Source organism: Acromyrmex echinatior, chromosome 10 (assembly GCF_024713525.1).
Source record: "Acromyrmex echinatior isolate Ae372 chromosome 10, ASM2471352v2, whole genome shotgun sequence".
Lineage (NCBI taxonomy): Eukaryota > Metazoa > Arthropoda > Insecta > Hymenoptera > Formicidae > Acromyrmex > Acromyrmex echinatior.
Genome location: NC_141861.1, coordinates 4,765,528 through 4,783,468, shown reverse-complemented (window position 1 = coordinate 4,783,468; position 17,941 = coordinate 4,765,528). Strand labels below are relative to the sequence as shown.

General features: G+C 32.7%; 1 protein-coding gene and 1 long non-coding RNA gene across 15 annotated transcripts in view; both read right to left on the bottom strand.

Moving 5' to 3' along the window:
- Nucleotides 1-8,277, bottom strand: part of LOC147908237 (uncharacterized) — a 75,585-nt gene extending 67,308 nt beyond the window's left edge. Inside the window, exons 1-2 of the long non-coding RNA XR_015546384.1 lie at nt 5,887-8,277; nt 5,645-5,684 (exon numbers count right to left, since the gene is read on the bottom strand). This is a non-coding gene — a long non-coding RNA (uncharacterized LOC147908237). The remainder of the gene's footprint in view (nt 1-5,644; nt 5,685-5,886) is intronic.
- CASK (peripheral plasma membrane protein CASK) overlaps nt 1-17,941 on the bottom strand; it is a 200,720-nt gene that overhangs the window by 143,514 nt on the left and 39,265 nt on the right. For 13 of the 14 annotated variants that reach the window (XM_087410332.1, XM_087410333.1, XM_087410334.1 and 10 more), the window contains 5 exons: nt 16,620-16,795; nt 16,333-16,455; nt 15,025-15,211; nt 14,254-14,375; nt 11,897-12,076 (listed from right to left, as the gene is read on the bottom strand). In XM_087410332.1, the coding sequence (XP_087266458.1) occupies nt 11,897-12,076; nt 14,254-14,375; nt 15,025-15,211; nt 16,333-16,455; nt 16,620-16,795 (788 nt within the window). The remainder of the gene's footprint in view (nt 1-11,896; nt 12,077-14,253; nt 14,376-15,024; nt 15,212-16,332; nt 16,456-16,619; nt 16,796-17,941) is intronic. The other variant, XM_087410324.1, reaches the window with a different exon arrangement.

Here is a 17,941-nt window from a genome sequence, read left to right as displayed (position 1 = left end):
CTAATAACTGAATAAAACGCAACTTAACTTTAAAAATACAGAATTCGGGTCGATGAGAGTTGAGAGTTGAGAGTTGAGAGTTGAGAGTTTTCCCGCTTTATCAAGCTTTATCACGCGACGATAGAAAACAGAACTCATCAGACTAAAGAAGCTTCGCGTTATACAGTTGACTAACCACATGACAAACTTCGACTGTAGGTAATTGGCATTTCCGAACAATTGCAAAGTTTCAAGTATTACAATTCGCAAAGATAAAAACACAAAACTTTTTATTTAAAAAAATCTTTTGGTAAAATTTACGTTGAAAATATAATTCAAGTTTTTTTATCTCTGTTGTATTATAGTAATTTATTATGATAATTAACAACCTATAATATAAACTATTTATTTTCTCGATTATATTAGTTCGTATAGTTATTTGTATTAGCTCAATAAAATATAAAATATATGATTACAAAATAAAAACAATTTAATAAAATAAAATCCAATTACATAAATAATAAATTATTTAATTTTAGAAATTAAAAGTATTTTTGACAAATTAATGAATAAACATTATTAAACATCTTTGAAAAATTTTTTTTTGAGATTTATAGTTGAACAAAATATAATTTAATATTTAATTATATTATTAGTTTTTTATTTCAGAAAAATTGATTCCTGCAACCTCCCAATTACAAAAAATATAATTGATAAAATGATCTTATACATTGTACATTTTCAAAGCCAAAAATAATGTTAAATTTATTGAAATGTATACATTGCGTTACTTTGATTTTATTGATTCGATTTTTGATGGGCTTTGTTAACAATAGTAACGACAACAATTTCTAGTTTGTACCAAAGAAGATAAATTCGAGCGCGACAATTCTGACATGCATACGATATATATGCGTTCCATGTTTTATAAACTCGTGTACAATCGGGCTAACTCGGGTTTCGCAAACTGCAAAAATCTGTCGCCAATGTTAGTAACACCGGGTGTAATCCCCAGATCCCTTCAGACAAAGTAGTACGATAAAATCACAAGCCGCCACCGCCTAAAATAAATCAATTATAACAAAAGCGAGCCCAATTTGAAGCCCAATGAGAAGTAACGATTGAAGAAACGAGATTGGACGAATATGATTAGGCTGTTTGAGGAAACCGCAAAATTATTGGTTTTCATTCAGCAAAGATTTCTGCCGCGATCAAATTTATCAACGGTCGCGACCACCGGCAGCTAACGAAACGTCGTCGGCAAGATTGCTGCCACCAACGACACGGACAGATAACTTCATTTGTACACTCTGGTTGAAGCAGTTTGCCGACGATGGAAAAACGTATGTGTACTTGTTTGTTTGTACTAGTTGGGAAAATGGCACGTATGGGTTTTTTTTACGAAACTTTGCATGAATGTCACAATGATGGAATGTCAAACGGATTGACACTGTTTGACATTTCACGAAACAGGCAAATAGCAAAATGGGAGGAAGATCTTTTTTGTACTGAATATATTCAAGAAATTTTAATATATTATAATCTATTTTTATTCTCATTTGTATACTCTATATATTTTTTCATAAGAACGCGAGAAACAAAAATTATTTCGATAAGTAAGAAAAATATCTATTGACACAGAAATCATGTAAGCTCCGAAGAAATCAAATACACATTAAAGTAATATAATATGATATAATTAAATATTAGATATATTTATATCAATCAAATTTTCATTAAGTTAAATAATTACTAACAATAAACAAAGAGATATATATCTAAATATATTTGGTTGTCATTCATTCATATACGTGTGCGTTATAATCGATACTCTCTTTTATAGTGTATAAATAAAATAACTTTGTAAGTTTGTTAAAAATAGAGCTATAATGAAATCAATGTCCTAGAAAAGTTAATCTTTCAAGTTATGCCAAAGGTTATATATTATAGAAGACAGTTTCTAATTAGACTAATAATTATTACAATTTTTTAAAAAAGAAATAAGAAAATTGTTTGTGTCATTATCTTTTTCCCATTGTACATATAATGCACGTCACGCGTGAGCGAGTCACGAAACGAACGTCACGCAAATCCTTCGAGATATCAATAGTTTCATCACTTAAACTCCGAGAGACAAATAAATTATACATCAATCCAAGTTCAAATCAAACATCAAATCAGCTGAATAAGATTCTGATAAAATCGCGGAATTACTAGACAACCATGTGTCGGCAGATGCGAGTCAACCGGTTGGGAATCGAGCTACACGATTAGCGAACTGAAACGATCTATAACAATGGGATTTTTGCTAGGTTAGCATTATGGTCGTGAATGAGAAGGATCAGCAGCCGCATGAGCTCAGATCAGCTCCAATCTATATGACGCGATGTATATTCAGAGTCGTTCACTAAGATGGAGGAACGACGTAACGCACATTGAGACCGGAGGGTTGATCTACACCGTGTCGTGGCACTCTCGCGCGGTACCGGGGCAGAGCACCAAAATATATCACTAGGGTAACACACAGAAGGTGCCGCGCTTGCGATTAGCCGGCGCGGCGCCGCGAGTATAGTGGAGGGTACTGTTATGCTCGCGAGAGGTCGGGTCGGGAATGACTACACTACTGGGCTGTTTACGGATGGCGCGCGGCCGCGACACGAGCACCTCCTCCGCGAGACTACCCTTCGCGCGCGATCCGCGACCTCGTCGGTGGTGGCGGCGATCGCGCGGGTCGCGCCGAGACGAGTAAGACACGTCATCACACGTCTTCAGATCGCGTTATCAACGAAAAGCGATCCTTCGCCACCTCCACGTGCTGCGCAAGCACGATCGGCTTGCGGCAAGTCCACGGACGTCGTCGTCGTCAACGGAGAACCTGTATGTGTGTGGACCAGAGGGGTGCGGATCGCGTCGCTCGCGATCTACGTTCTGCGGCATACTAGCTCTCCTGCCTTGACGCCCGCCACCCACCCCCGGCTCCAGCAACCCCTCCCGCGACCCTTTCGGGGGCCACCCGCCCCGTACGTCAGATCCTTCCTTTCACCCTCCACCACGGTTCGCTAGTGGTACGCTAGTGGAGCGCCATGCCACCCCCGCATCGGACTGATGCGCGACCGTTTCGCAGTACCGTCAGCGCCGGTAGCTGCCACCACCGGACGGAGTTGCGTACACCACCGGACGATACGGCGCCAATCAATCGTGATCCAGTTTCAAGCCCGGCGGATACTTTCTTCCGGCTCGCTCGTTCAACTGCCCAAGTGGATCTTGCGAAAAGTATTAGCACTCTGGGAACATTCCTGCTTTTACAGACTCTTCTAGTACTTCTAGTACTACTAGTACTTGACTAGGCACACATTGTGATAGATGAAGCGAACTAAGTTTAGTGAATGGTCTGCCGAATGTGAATATAAGACGTCTAATTAAGAAAAGTTGTACTTTGCTGTTATATTTAAGAACATAAAATAAATTTCTCAATTTAAGTAATATAAAGAGTTTTTACATACCTATTACATTTTTGCGAAACAAACTAATTCAGGATTAATGTCAACGGATTATTCTAATGTTATTACGTTGTTATACGAGACCGCGAATGTCATGTAGAATCAATATGTATGAATGCAAACGCCATCCTGCAATATTTGTAATCCCCTTTTATCATACCCTCTATTGTTTGAAAAACATTAACTCTTATAAACCTGCATAATCTTCTAAAGAATTTAAATACACAATTTTAAAGATATAGACTATGTCTAATTCATATAATAAATACACACTCAAATACAAAGCAATAAATTATATTATAATATATTATATTATACAAGTAGTTTTCGTCGAGTCTTCTAAAGAATTTAAATATACAATTTTTTTTTAAGAGACATTATGTCTTTAAAATTGTACAAATTGTTTAAACTCTTTAGAAAAAAATACTATAAAAACTACTTGTACATAATAATATAAATTACAATTTATTGCTTTGTACTTGAGTGTTTTCATGTATGTGTATCGCGAATTAATTAATCACTTTTTGTAGTAATTAAGATAATAGCAAGGCTTTGAAAGATTGTTGAAATTGTAATATCCAACAATGTTTAAATTTATGGATAAGCTGTTAAAATTTAATTAATTCAGTAATTTAATTAAAATGCGTTTTATGTTTAATTTAAATAAATGTAACCCTGTGAAATTTTTAATAAATTTTTCTACATTTTAAAAACACTCGTAAAATATCTTTTCTTCGTAAAGGCTTTAAATAAACATATAAGTTTTAGATAAACATATAAGATATATCATCTTGTACTGTTTTCCTTCTACAGGTTTACCCAGGATATTTTAGAAATATAGTGAAGTCTAAAATATCCTAATATAAAGATATTATAGTTGCAATAATCTTCTCATAAATTTTTAATTCATAAATTGGAGTTGGCTAATACTATTTTTATTATTGATATAGATTTATTTATGAATACATAAATATTTCGTTGTGAAAAAAAGATTTGTTATATTATAGATTATTTCAGAATTAAATAGTTATATATGTCTCAATATTAAAATACTTGATATAAAAAAATTCCTGATCACATTATAAAATTAATTTTAATAACCTTTTATCTTGTGCTATTGTTTAATAATATAAGTAAAAATATGTATATATATTTATTTTTTATATCAGTTTTATTATGTAATACATTAAAAACTTTTTCAATATCAAGTATTGTATTTTATAATATAATAGAATTAACTTTAAGATAAAAATTTGTTGAATGTCATGTCACAATTCCACTTTAAGTAAAAATTAAGATATCAGTTACAATATTATATTACTATAAAAATATTTCTTGTGTTTTTATTATCTACACACATAATATATGTATATATTAATAAAATCTCTGAATATTAAATATTTTCTTGCGACAATTTATATGATATTTAATTCTGGAAAAATACATCTGTATAGATCTGTATAGATATATAAAAGTACAGGATTTAAATCTTAAAAGCAATATTTGCAAATAAAAAAAACCTGAATTTTTATTTTTTCCTTATTGTATTTTATAAATATTGATTTATTTTTATTATACATTCATTATATATGGAAAGAAGACTATATAAACATATTATCCTAATCTTCATCATTCATGAGATACATGGATACATACATATAGAAAGGAGACTAAACATCTTATTCTAATCTTCATCATTCACAAGATATACGAATACAACCACAAAAAAATTTTGAAAAAAGATTCATATATCAAAAATATTGTTTATGTATCATGTAAATGTATTTTACTTCTTTGTCTGTTCCATTTTTATTATTCATTTATCAATTCCAAAAGGACTTTTATATCTAAGAGAACTTTTAATCTTAATTCTTTGTCATATAACAACAACCAAAGGAAGAAATATTAAATTTACACGTCAAGTAGTTTATAAAATTTAAGTTTATAAGATTATTTCATTGTTAACATTTATCTATATGTATGCATGTTCAATGCAAATTCAAATTTTTGTATACTATAATCATAAAAAAGTTTTTATTTTTTAAAATTATTTTCTAGCATTAATTATTTCATGTATCTTATTTGTGTAATATAGGATATAATTTTCAATCCATTGTCTCAAAATTATGTTGCATGCGTTTGATAAAAAGTTATTTAACACTCACCGGTACAATGTGCAGTAGCGGAGTTATAATAAACATTAATCTGTAAAACACAAATATATTGATGTTATAATAAAATAATTAATATAAAAAAAAAATTACTGCGTATTGAACTTTATTCCTACTTTAAATAAATCTGTAATAAATAAACTCCATAATGTGTCAAATAATTTTTTTTATATAAACTTTCATAAAACTTTTCTAAAGATTTATGAAAAATAATAGATAAATAATAAACTACTCACCTTAAAGTTGCTCCGCCGTTGCCCGATATCTCCCAATAGTCCCAGGATCTCTTCTTTCTTTCAAACTTCTTTGTCACACTCGCACTCATTCGCGAAAGAGGTTAACTACGATTGTGGATTACTTTATACGGCACTCCCGACACATTTTGATACATCACGACAAACAATAACACATGTGAGAAAAGAGTAACTGCGCGAAGCGAGAGTAAACAAGCTACGAACATTACTTGACTCCCGTAACATTCTGAGTTCCGAGCATCGAGGCACTAACGGACGAAATTTCAAACGGCGAGTACGAGTTGCGTAGCCAACTTCACTCGTCACGCCGCGTCGCGATACTGCCTATAGGCTGCGTTCAAGCAGAAAACGCCGCTTTGCAACTGTTGTAAAATTCTTTCATGTAATTAGTCTTGTCTTTAGTTGCTTATTGGATAAACCAATTAATCATAATAAAGAATCGTGCAAAGTTGCTTTTTCTGCTAAACGCAGCTATGTTGTTTTTATTAATCGCATTTTCGATAATTTCATGGTAAATATATGATACGCGCTACGAATATATGCGGTTTGAAATTATCTGGCGTTACAGATCTGGCAAGCAAATCGACATACGGTTTAAAATTATTGAAGATGAAAACGTTTGCGGAATGCGTCACCCGCGAATACGACGATTTGCCACGAAATGTCTTTCAATCAAATCTTGCGAAAGCGTTTCAATAGCTAACATATACATGACAACAAAAATTAAAATACTGGGGTCATGGTTACTTTACTAATTAAATCTGCGACTAATTGAGCTGCTCGACTTGAAGCCGAACTGTTTCATGCCTGTGCCTCTTAAGTCTTACAATAGTGTTGTAAGTCGTAAGCTATAAAAAGTTGATCGTTTACAGTTAAATGTAAGAATAATTGATCAATTTCTCACGATACAATAGAGCATGCCTTAATTACAGTGTCGTTATATTGTTGTTGCGCATGTATTATACATACATGATAAAAAACTGTGCAACACAAAGCGAATTGTTATTAAAGCAGGGAAGCACAGATTCTTACATAACGCGTAACGCATAAGAAAATCAATCAGAGTCCTTTATTTCATAAAAAGTAAGGAAGTAAAAGACTTTCATTCATTTTCTTATGTATCATGCAAGAATCGGTGTTGACCGTTTTAGAATTAAACACAATGAGAAGCATATGCAGTAGAAACAGAATAAAAGATTTCAACCAGAAATCGTATATACTAGAATGCACGATTTTTGATAAGTTGAAATCTCTTATTTCCTGTTCTATTACTTGTGTCTTTTTATTATATTTAAAGCTTTAACTCAGACACAATGAAAGGAATAAAGAACAAGAAATAAGGAACAGATTTCAACATATCAGAAACGTGTATTTCGTTATATTCGATTTTAGATAAACTGAAATTTATTATTCCTTTTTTTTTTTTTATTATATGTCTGTTCTTTTTAGCTAAAGTTCTTGCACGGTTTATTTTTCTTCCTTTTCTTTCCACATGGAGAGAAAAAGAGAAAAAATGAACTGTGCAAAAAATTCAGCGAAAAAGAACAGACCTTATGTCTGAGTCTCGGATAGAACACAGACACTGTGAAGTTCTGTAAATGATCGAAAAATGCTCAAGAAAAACCTTCATGCGATTAATTGAATTTAAGTTAATTAGAATTGCACGATTAATTAGAATTGCACGATATATTAAACTTTCGATGTTAATCGCTCGCAATATGTATGGTATTATATTGTAAAGGAAGAACAACGCGAAGAAAGTAAGTACGTAGTTTGCATAGAATTATGATACAATTCATTCGACATGCGTAAAATTTCTCAAATTAGCGCAACAAAAGAATCTTGAAAAGTTGTAATAAATCACTGATTCGACCAAATGCCGAATTCGTGTTGTGCCATTAACAAATAAAATACAATATAATCATGAATACGTCCTTATATTATTTTACGTTTTCGAAACAAAAACTTGGCGAATCGATAAAAAATTTAAAATACAGTAATTATCACTTCGACACTCTTCCGAATCGTCAATTGTAGGAATTAACTAATCGTGCGAAATTACAATTGTTGCTAATTGTCTGTAGGCAATTTCGAAAAATAACGCGACGAAATACGGAGCACACTGTTATCTACTCGTTCCACTATCGGCGTATAACTGCGAATGTAGCTGATAACGCGATGCCCTTACGTAAACAATTCGGCGCGCTTGCTAGAGCGGTGACCTTTGTTTATATTTTATATCTAGGTTGTTCCTTTTAACCGAACTTCTTCTACGGTTCATCTTTTCTCTTTTTTTTTTTGAAGAAAAAAAGGAGGAAAGAGATAAATTGTGCAAGAAGTTTAACTAAAAAGAATAGACTTTATGACACTCTCGGTACGAGAAAGTCAAGATCGTGTGCCATTCAAAATAATACTTTCTCATCTCACAAATCTATTCACGCCAAATTCTTTCAAATTTTTATTGCTTTTGCATTTGTTATTCTTTTTAAATTTCGAAAAACGATTTATCACGCATTTTACTTTCCATATTGCAAATATTTTTCCATCGCTTAAAGCTTCACTTAAAGCCATGACTAATTCTGCTCGATTAAACAAAAGAATTAAATCATCTTTTTATAAAAATAAAAATTCGCTGTTAATAATAAAATTGTTAATATCAACTGATTGTTATAAAGTACGTACGTATAAGTATTTATACGTTCTTCAGATGATAATTCGCGTTAGATTTCAGGATGAAATTCTCTATTTATAATTTATATGTAGCGCATTCAATTCACGTGTGCACATATTTTAATATATATTTTATATTTGTACGTATTCTAATTTTCCAAAAAATTTTGTTTTATTTGGTATTACATTCTGTGAATGTTTTTCATATTGTACAATATATAAAATTACGATGGAAATATAATAAATTCTTATACAAATTACATACCTATTGTATAAATTGCCTGAAGAAAAATTACAAAACTGAAAACAGACTTAATATTATTTATGTAGAAAAAATAAATGACAAATCCAGCTAAGAAATGCGATATTATTGAACAACTTCGATTACTTCAAAAAATATATAAAATATATAAAAATGTAATTAAAAAAATATTATAACTAAAAATTTTCATATCAAGATTTTCGATCTTTAAATTAAGTTCCTAAATTACAGTATTGAATGAATTTTGAGAAACATTTCAAGCATAAAAGGAATTCATTGCATGATTAAAAAGAAAAAAAAAAGAACCGTTAAGCATTATTTACTACAATGCATAATTTATTACAATTTTTTGTATATATGTCGTATATATACACACATGTGAATGCGAAATATGAATGCATATTATCAATCTTTACGATTCCGCGAATTAAGCATACGTTAATTTTTTCCTTGATTACTTATCGTGATCGAATTATATAATAGAGTAGATAGATCGAGAGCTCTCAGCTTTTTCTATCATGCATTTTAATGTATAGCTCTGGATCAATCCTCTTGCCACAATATTATTTCCTGTCTCAACGAAGCAACAAGTTCTACTTTCTCGTGGGAATCGATTAAATATGTTTTCCTTTTCTTGGTTTACACGTCAGAGATTTAAAAAGTCTTTTCAATTTTGCATCAATTGTAAATGTAATTATGAAATCGTGTATATAAGAAAAAATAACTTCTCTTTATTTAATTGTATTTTATCAATGTATATAACATTTATGGAAATTTAATATAACTGTTATAATAAACATCTCTATATTAAACGACAAATACACATATACTTGTAATTCAAAACGTGATGGTTAACAAACGCTTTATCTTCGATTCAAAATTAATGAAACAAAACAAGTTAAATTTTAAAAATAAAAATTCCTCTAACAAACAATTTTTTGGACGTTTATACATGGATAGCTATCATTTCTTGCGGAAGGAACGAGAAGCTCTATCAAACCATTCAACATATGTAATTAAATGCACCAGACACTCTTTTATTTTTGCCTGTTCCACTTGTGTCGCTAATCGAAGTAGGGCGTCACATCGATTTCGGTCGTATCCGGAGCGCAATGCCAAATATCACGTAAAAGGGCACAGCCGGGTTCTCCGTTTCTCGAGACGTCGATCTAAAATAGGACCAGACAGAAACGCGGACGAAGGCGGAGGTTGCAAATAAATAATGAGCATTGCGCCTCAAGGATAAAGATGGGATTAATAAGGCACCTAGTAACGAGGGTATACCTATCAGAATGCGCCACGGTCCGTTTAAATCTCGCGTTTCTCGATCTATCTTTCCGCTTTTCGCTCCTTTTCTCTACATTTATCTTACTCCTGCTATAATTCTTTCCTCCCTGCCCGTCCTATCCCGCCCGCAACAGCTACGGGATTTTTAACCGAGAATTTTAACGATCGACCTACATTTCCGCGCCCCATTTACAGTATATTCTACGGTAATGTCAAACACCGCGATAAATATGCTAGCAAAACCAACGATCGCCTCTGTAAGGACAAACAGCAATGCAATGGTGCGGTTAGACGATTATCGAGATACCCACGTCGGAATAGTTTGCGGAAAGTCGCCACAAATCGTCCGATAACGATCAATCTTTTCGCGGATTTCACAGGCTATTTCTTTCATTTCTCTTATATTTAGAAACTACCAAATATATCTTGCTGTCACATAAATGCATGTAAGTGACACAAATATACGTACTTGTGCATATGAAAAATTATTACACCGCACAGGCGTAAATTTTATGGCATAATGTGTCATTTAAAAGTTATTTTTAACACCAATATATATATGTATATAATGGAATTGAAAAATATATATGTATAATTTTAAATATGTAACTATTATAAATATGACATATATGTGTAATATATATAATATTTATATTCATAATGAGAAATTATACATATACATCTATACATGTATATGTATAATAAAAGAAACTGAATTTTCCATCATAATATAAATTATTCATTTGTTTGTAATAATCGCTATGTAATTAATAAATTCCAGTAATCCAGTAATATTTATCAGAATTAATCACATTTACAAATCATTTAATTTATGTACAGAATATTACGTAACCGTTGTACAATATTGTAATACTGTACAGCATATTCTGAAGATTAATTAAGTCAAAATAATATAAAATTGTATCATAATAATTTCTATGTTAAAACAAATCAAAACTAATTAAGATTTCAACACTTTCGTACCAGAATTATAATTAATATTTAAAATATATAATTAAAATATTATATAATTGTTAATAAAAAGATACACAGAGCGTAGCTTTTTTTTTTTAAATTAATATCTAGAGATATTCTTAAGAAATTACTTAGTACTATTCAAACTGTAATTAATCATCAATATTTCCCCTATTTTCTTATTAATTGAATTCATTCACGTGAGCAATTGAAAAATTATTGATTCATAATGTAATACGAATCAAGTCGTGCCTGATTAACTCTTGGGTTATTACAAACGTGACGCAGCCCGTAACTACCGACGATCGATTTTGCAATAACTGCTTGACGCAACAATGCAATCTCAAACTGTAATTTCCAACATTATGCAAAAAACATTTCAAGTAAGAATTATGTTCGTTAATAAATGAATTTATATCAAGAACTATTTAAATTAAAATGTATCATAAAATTTCTTTTTTCACAATTTTCTTAGTGTTGTAATTTCCAACATTATGCAAAAAATATTTAAAGTAAAAATTATATTCATTAATAAATGAATTAAGGATTGATTTAAAATGTACCAGTTTCTTTGTTTACAATTTTCGACAATTTTCTTAATGGCGCACAATATATAAAATATTATATGTAAACAAAGATATGAAATTGATATAAAATTTTCTTTTTTTAATAACAGATTAATAGATACCGCGTTAATTAATAAGTTAAAGGAATTAACTTTGTGTTGAAAAAGCGGAAGCAAGTTGTTTATTCCATCTGCATTAGTTTTCTAATGTTACATTAATATAACGTACTTACCCTCATATGTGGCTGGATCAATAATTCATGAAGTTCTCGAAGATCGGCTCTATCGATATTTCGCACCGCCGAATGCTCTGCTTCCCGAAGGATCTCTTCAACATCACGAGCACGTTGAACCGCATCCGTTTGTGGTGCTCGATACGGTGCTGGTACACGACCTGAGATTCTGTCATAAAGCTAGAAATTAAAAATATCAACATTAATATAAGTTTTTTAAATCCTTCTGTTGTTTTTTCATATCGTTTGTACAAGTAATCTCGTATTTATTTAACAAAAAATAACCATCGTTACACATTTTCTGAAATTAAAAGTGCAGATTGCAAGATTTCATTTTATTTTTATTAAAATGCTAAAAAATATAACATTTTAACAACTAACGCAAAAAGATTAAAGCCATCTTAGTATTCAAACTTTTCTATGATATTGTTTAATTTCACGCAATATTTACACAAAATATTCTTATAAAAATGTAGTAAAAAATAAATTTAAATAATAAATATCACATAAGTATAACACAATAAAAAATAAGTGTTTATTAAAAAGATTGAAAATTAAAAAAATTATAATATTATTAGATAACACATACATTAAGATTGAAAACAATTTGTAAACAATCCATGATATATTCTGATCATATGATTAAGCGAATGCGCTTAAATTTGCGACAATCGGTATTACTTATGTACATAAAATTTCGAATTTGCCTGGCAATATTCCTGCTTTATATTTGGCTTGATCGAATTAATTTACTCACCAGGAAACCCGCGATTTCGAGCAGATCGCCGGCTAACTCGGCGTCGCCGATGAACATTAACTGACAGAGATGCATCTCTGCTGCATAAACAGTGCATATAAGCCTCACCAGGCTAGGACCACGTGTGACATGGTCCTAGCACGTGGCTCATTCGGCCACGTGACACTTCAAGAACCACCAAAGAACAAGTTTACATTGACACGCGTGTTGGCGCGATAGTGCGATCCCTCGATCGTGCGTGGCATGTTGTTTATCGGGACTCCACGGCAGCCATCTTGCCAGCTTGAAGGTAGCGCTTGCGTGCTTTTCCTCGAAAGGAACGAGAGTGGGCAGCTCGTTCCCGCGGGATATCCTGCAGGGGGTTACATTATCCCTCCACGGTCGGGGGGGACCACTGAGGGAGTTGAGGATGAGTGGCTCCGCTCTCAGTAGAAAAGCTCAAGCTCTGCAGCGACGAAACTCAATCGCAAAAAAGGGGTGCCTTTCAACATGACTACCGATCCGGTCGAGTCGAAAGATAACAGTTCAAATATATGCGCAAGCGTTTCATGGAAAGGGAGGTGACGGTCGTTACCCGCCCTTGGTAAGAAATAATTCATTCTGTTTTACCCTACGTGTGACGAAAGCATTCTGTCTTTGCTACTTGCAATTGATTGCAGAAAATTTCGCTGTTGATAAAAATATAAATAACGCAAAAATAATATCAGACAAAAGAAAAGTCCTATTAGAAATTACTCATTTATGAAAGCTACGAAGAAAAAAATTGTTTGAATAAATAAAAGTGACGATTCTTTCTCTTGAAAAAATATTAAATTAATGAAATAAATAATAATATTAACGTAATGGTGAAATTTGTAATAAGATTTAAATTTTTTAGAATTTTCTTTTTACTCAAATCACATCATTTATATTTTTAGTTGTAAAAAGAATAAATAAACTCACTAAATGTATAATGAAAATTGTAATTTTCATTATACGAATACATTTAGCGAGTTATATTTTCATAATTAAGACGATATTACCAGGTGACATTTTATTAACGAATATTATTATATTTAAAAAAAAAGAGTGGATCTATTATACAATAAACTATTTTCGAATTTGCACTGAATTAAAAACAAAAAACTTTGCTTTCTGAGATTACATGTTTCATTTTTTAACTAATTCTTTACGGTAAATTTTTTTATTTCTAATCTGCACAGAGAGAGAGAGAGAGAGAGAGAAAGAATCAGAATTATTTTATTGCCGATTAAGACCCAAGTTGTAGTTACGAAAATTCGCACAAAATAAAAATTGAACAAAAATAAAATGAAACAATCGATCGTATAAAACAGAAGTTACTGTATAATTAAAGTCAATTTATGTTCAATATCTAAAGACATTAAAAGACATGTGTAGCAATATTTTCGCAATGAATACGCGATAATTCATACATTTATAATTAAATCGATATTATCTGTCTGATAAGCGAAAAGTTTGAATACTGAGATTTCATAGTTCATTGCAATCTTTTAATCATTAACCTTACTCTTCCATTGTCTTAGCCAAGTCGGCATGTTCTTATTATTTTTATATAATTACGGATAGCTGTAAAAAATACCTCTAAGATGACTCGAATTCGATGATCATCAACGGCATTGAGAACTTCCGACCGCAACAATCTGTCACTTTCCTCAAGAATTTCAATGTCATCCAAGCAATCCGCAATTTCAGCTACAGCGCCTATAACGTAAGAACGTATGAAATATTGATTTTACGAAACGTTATTGAAGCATTTGACGATTCATTGTAATTGTAATCTATGTATATAGCGGTAGACAATATTGAGTAATGCTCTCAATTAAGCGAACGTAAACATATATATGTATAAATAAATAATTTGTACTCGTAACGCCATTCCCACTCATTGAGGCAAATTATTCATTCGTGCTTATTTGCGCTCATTTGCTTGGTCTATTAACGTAATGTTCGCGGAAATAACGGAATTTCCAAATTACACGATACCATCGATCTCTCATTGTTGAAATAGTAAGCTATGAATGAAATATTGGCCTATATTATGTTATCATTACTTTTATTGCTATGAAAATATCACGATCAATTAAACGCATGCAGAGTACTTTTGAATTTTTGAAGAAACAAAATTTGACGTCAGCGAAACGTTAAAACGCTTTCTCATTTAATTTTTAATATTATATGTTTCTGATAATTCGATTGAAACACAGAATTCATCCAAATAAAATCTGTTTGTCCTCTTCCTCCTTGTAAATTAAATATCTGTCGAGGGGAACACGTTTATCTGCATTGCATTTTGTAATATTTGTACTGTATCGGAGAAATGAAATTCCGAAATCGCTCGCGTTCGATATACCTGTAGTTATCTCGTCATCGCCGACGTCAGAGAAATTGTCGCCATTAGCTTCTGAATACGGAGCATGCCACTTCGACGAGGAGATGGCTGCTTTTACGGCGTCTTTCAGTTTTCGCCTCGCATTGAATTTCTTAAGCTCTTCTATAGTGTCACCTAAATGTATACGGGCTGCACCCTTATCACGATCCTGTAAGTTAAGATCCGTTCATTCGCTATAAAACAATCGTTGTAAAATAAATAATGACCATGCTTTTATTGACAAGGACACAATGAATCACAAATGCCAAAACTGCAAGTGCAAAATATAATTTAGAAAAATATTTCTTCAAGACATCAATAAATTATCAAACAAAAAAAAATAACTTATCAAATCAGCGCAAATCAATCAATCGGCTTTGAAATAAAAATTTGTTCATAGACGTTGTGTGAAGCAACAGCAAACATCGCAAACATCGTAAACATCGTAAACATCGTAAAGAAAATGCTGAAGCAGCAGCGAAGTGATATGCAATTATTTTCCCTTCCTGCAATCGGGGCGTATTATACCGTCATGGAGAAGCGAAAGGAGAGAGAGAGTATACTTGCTTCCACGAAGTCTACGGGGGTTCGACGAACGTACAGCCACATAAAAAAAGCCCTAAGCAGTGCACACCGAGCGCGAGGTGTACTTTACTATAGTTATTTTCATTAACCAGAGGCTTCGCTCCCGCTATAGCGATCGATAGCCCAGTTGCACGTGTGTTGCACCGAAGAAGCATGGGGGTGACTCCGCGAGTGTTCCTACCTTAGGTCACTGGCTAACTGTTGCACCACATAGGTATACCCATACCATACGACGCGCGCGTGCGCACACACATTCATTGGAGATAATAAGGAGGAACGAGGCCACGTGTATTATATATATATATATATATATATATATATATATATGTATATATATATATATATATAAAACATATTTATATATGTATATGTATATATTACACACACACACACACACACACACACACACACACACACACACACACACACACACACACACACACATATATATATATATATATATATATGCATGGCATAATTATAAAAAAATAAAATCCGATGTACTATCACCGATGAAACGGAAGCCGCTACATCGATTATCCCTATCAGGAGTTGTGCGGCGTGACGTAGAATGCTGATCGTCACCGAACGCCCGCGCAAACGATTATAATACGTCGGATTAAACCGCGGGATTTCCCCTTCGTGCTCTGTATGCATAGAAGAATACCAAATAGAAGCATGAACCGCGCGAACCGTTCCACTTACTCTGAGCCACTTGTGGTTGAGAACCTCCTGGATGGTGATCCTATGATTCACGTCGGTTGTAAGCATTCTCTGTATGAGATCTTTCGCCGGCTCGCTAATGGGATCCCAGAGTGGTGTCTCCATCTGCAAATTCAATTAAAACGGAATTATTCGTTGCGCACGGAGAACTGCGCGACCCGGATGCAAATGGTTGTGCAGGCAAGCATTATTAAAATTCTCCAACCGTCTCGTTACATTCGGATTAACAGTGTTAAAAACGACGTAAGATCATAAGACGTGGCGATTACCTGCACCCGCCCTCGACAGATCGCTTCCCGCAGCCTGTCTCGAGATCCGACAAATGGAAGTGTGCCAGTTAGCAAGACATGTAGCAGTACTCCGGCTGACCAGACGTCACCAGGTTTCCCATACTGTCGCCGTTGGATCACTTCCGGCGCCATGAAGTGCGGACATCCGACACGACCTGCGCGACCAAGAGCGTCGTGAGCGAAAGGGATGAAATGGTTTATATAACCGGTAGAATGGAAGCATGAGTGATTGCTCGGAAACTTCACAGTCGATCGTTTATACATAAAACAGAACCGTGTTTGCGACAAGTGTAAGACCCGAATTTATCAGTCGAATAAAGGATTTGCGTTTGATTTTGATCTCCTCGATTTTACGACTATATATATTAAATAATCGGTAGCTCTATCTCGCACGTCCACATACGTACACACATACATACTCTCTCTTTCTCTCTCTCTCTCTCTCTCTCTCTCTCTCTCTCTCTCTCTCTCTCTCTTTCTCTCTCTCTACCAAATCGATTGTCCGTAGCGAGAGAATCCAAACCATTTTTATCGTTATCGAGAACGTCGGATCGACTGGACGTATCAAGTATAATTAATGGCAAAGAACGAACGTCAAATACAAAGGCTACTGCATTCCTCGAAAACAAATACACCTGTCACAAAATAGCCGATTCTCCGATATAGGCACAAACGTCGTTTACGGACGATAACCAACGTGCTAACTTGCTTACTTTCAACAATCTATATTTATTAAGAATCGGTAAATGACACAGAAAGCGGCACGAGAGGAAATGTAGGTCACTGCACATTGAAAAGTGTACATGGGAAAAGATGAGATGATTAAGGCTGTAAAGCAAAGACGACATAATTGCGTTCGCGAGTATATCGTTAAACATCAGAAAAATTATCATTAGAATATCGTGTAATTTTACATATTCAAAAAATCTAATATGACACATAATTATTAATAAAGATTAACGCATTTAAAGCATGGATTTCTTTCTAAAAAATATTTAAATATTGCATATTGTATATTTTTAAATATTTAAATATACAATCAGTATATAATAAATTTATCAAATATTTTAATATTTTATTTTATTACACGTATATTCTACTAGAGACTATGTATCCTATGTTTGCGATACATACTTCTATTTATAAATATACTATTCTATCTATAGAATGGACTCTTAACTGTATTTCATCTAAATGTTTTGTTTATGTAATGAAAAAGAGACTTTGTGTTAATATGTATTAATTTCTATATACCCTTTACATAAATCCTAAATCTATTATTGGATAAAATAAATAAATAT